This window comes from Argentina silus, assembly GCF_951799395.1.
Source record: "Argentina silus genome assembly, chromosome: X".
Taxonomy (NCBI): domain Eukaryota; kingdom Metazoa; phylum Chordata; class Actinopteri; order Argentiniformes; family Argentinidae; genus Argentina; species Argentina silus.
The window spans coordinates 7027294-7029652 of record NC_139653.1 but is presented as its reverse complement, the minus strand read 5'-3'; the positions used below and the strand labels follow the sequence as shown (position 1 = coordinate 7029652).

At 45.6% G+C, this 2359-nt stretch overlaps 1 protein-coding gene across 1 annotated transcript; it reads left to right on the top strand.

The window, feature by feature from the left end:
• ccnj (cyclin J) lies at positions 1–1625 on the top strand. The gene is made up of 5 exons (XM_083694549.1): positions 1–107; positions 243–453; positions 578–883; positions 1045–1204; positions 1312–1625. Exons 1-5 carry the CDS (start codon positions 39–41, stop codon positions 1619–1621), a joined length of 1056 nt encoding a protein of 351 aa, XP_083550675.1. The 5' UTR covers positions 1–38; the 3' UTR covers positions 1622–1625.
• Positions 1626–2359: the final 734 nt, after the last annotated feature.

Here is a 2359-nt window from a genome sequence, read left to right as displayed (position 1 = left end):
AATTATTTGTCTTTTATGGAGTTCTCACATTCAATTAAATGGAGCTTGAGGCCCAGTGGTGGAAAGGACAGCTTGCTGGCGATATATACCAGGCTCTCCGCAACAAAGTAAGTATGCTGTCCAGGTGCACATTTCCCTCTCGTGCTTTGAAGTTCAACTGATGCTTAATGATTGCTCAAATGTGAGTAAAGCTGATCAGAGTTACTATAGTTGTTATTAAAACATGACATTTTGTTTTATAGGAACTTAAGTTGCACTCTTTCAGAAGCCAGTCACCTCAACTCAACCTCAGGCGGTACTTTGCAGACCTCATAGCCATTGTAAGCAATCGCTTCAACCTGTGTCCAACAGCCAGACACCTTGCTGTCTACTTATTGGACCTATTCATGGATCGCTATGACATTACAGTGCAACAGCTTCATACGGTCGCACTTGCCTGTTTGCTTTTGGCCAGTAAGTTTGTGACTGCAGCCTCCTTGCCAGTCTCTCCATGACTGATGGTTCCCAAATTAAATGTAGGTTTATACTGCATGTCATGTTGTGGCCATCTCATAACCCCCCCGCACCCCTCCTGTAGGTAAATTTGAGGAGAGAGAGGAGCAGATTCCCAAGCTGGAGACCCTTAACAGTCTGGGATGCATGAGTTCCCTGAACCTGGTGCTGACCAAGCAGAGCCTTCTGCACATGGAACTCTTCATACTGGAGACCTTGCAGTGGAACCTGTACCTCCCCACGGCAGCACACTTCATCGAGTACTACCTGTCCATCGCTGTACATGAGAGGGACCTCCATGACCATGATGACTGGCCCGTGGCATGCCTGGAGAAGATGGCGCTATACATGGCCAAGTACACAGAATACTTCTTGCAGGCCTCCTTACAAGGCAAGTTGTAGTTCCCTATTTCATGACCAGTTTGAAGATATTTGAACCAGTGTTTGTATTCTAGAAGGATTAGAATGGTTTTAGGTAGCGGATCACCCCCGTTTTCCCATTTAGTTCTCTTGCGGTGCGTAGTGGTGGGTGATGACCTGTTGTATTTCCAGATCACATCTTTCTGCATTTCGCCCCCTCACTGGTGGCCGGTGCGTGTGTGGCCGCCTCCCGTATTATCCTGCTTCTGTCCCCCACCTGGCCTGCAAGGCTGCAGCGTCTCTCTACATACACTTGGGAACACATATTCCCCTGCATGGAGAAACTGCTCATGTGAGTGCCTGTTGTCAGTTGCGCCTTTTTCACAACTACTACTACCTGAGTAGTCAACTCTCTCCATTATCTTAAGAAGTAACTGGTGGAATCTTGGACTGTTTCAGTGCACATGAGAGTGATGTGAAAGAAGCCAACCAGCAGAAGTGCCAACAGCCAAGCCAGACGCTGTACCATAGCTCTGGCCAGACCATCAATGTGGCCCAGTACCTGCACACCATACAGCAGACCCTCCAGCCTGTCCTAGCCCCGGCCTCCTATCTGACCCACCCAGCCACCCTGCAGGGCCCTGGTGCCCCCCCACACAACCACACCCAGACCATCTCTGCAACTCTAGATGGCAAAGCTAACATTCCAATCAGGCCCTACCAAGTCAATATGCACTACACCTGTGCTGCTCCCTGCTTTGATAGATGATTGGTCTCCCAAGTTGGACTTTTGAATTGGATGGGGAGGAAGCAGGGTGGAGGGGGGGGGGGGGGGGGGGGGAGGAGACATGATGTCATGTCTCTCTTTGGACTAGAACAATTGAAAGGATAATTTCAGATTTAGAATCCAGCACGTTCTTCTATGATGAGGTGTACAATTACACTGCATTTGCAATACTACTCTGCAGTATCATTGTCTTTTGTTCTTCTTTAAAAAAAACAAAAAACAACCAGACTGAGTTTAACCTTAAGTCTAACCAAGTTTGTCTCATTTGTAGAGGGTAGGTTTACCAACAATATACTGTAGTACTATAGCCCAGGAGCAGCTTTGTATTTATTGAAGCTGCCAGTAAGCTTCCTCAGCATTGAATGTGTGTTATATTCCTGTGTTCCCTGTCACCATTAGTTATGGGAAACTTGAAATGTAGGAAAGTATTTCAGCTTGTCGGTAGATATGATAGTTTGATAGAAGAATGCAGATTATTCTGCCATAATCCACACCAAACATTTACAGGTGTTGCCTGCCAATACCTTTGCTTTAAAAGAGTTAGATTTTTTACATTCTAGTTTTGAGCAATCATTTGCAGAGAATGTGTCATAGGAACATATTTCTATAAATGTGGCAGTAAGTGCTGTGCAATATGGCGTGTACTATGGTACTTTTAAATAAAAGGCAACATGTCAGTTGCAACATGTCAGTTGTACTATTTTATTTTTTTTACAATTC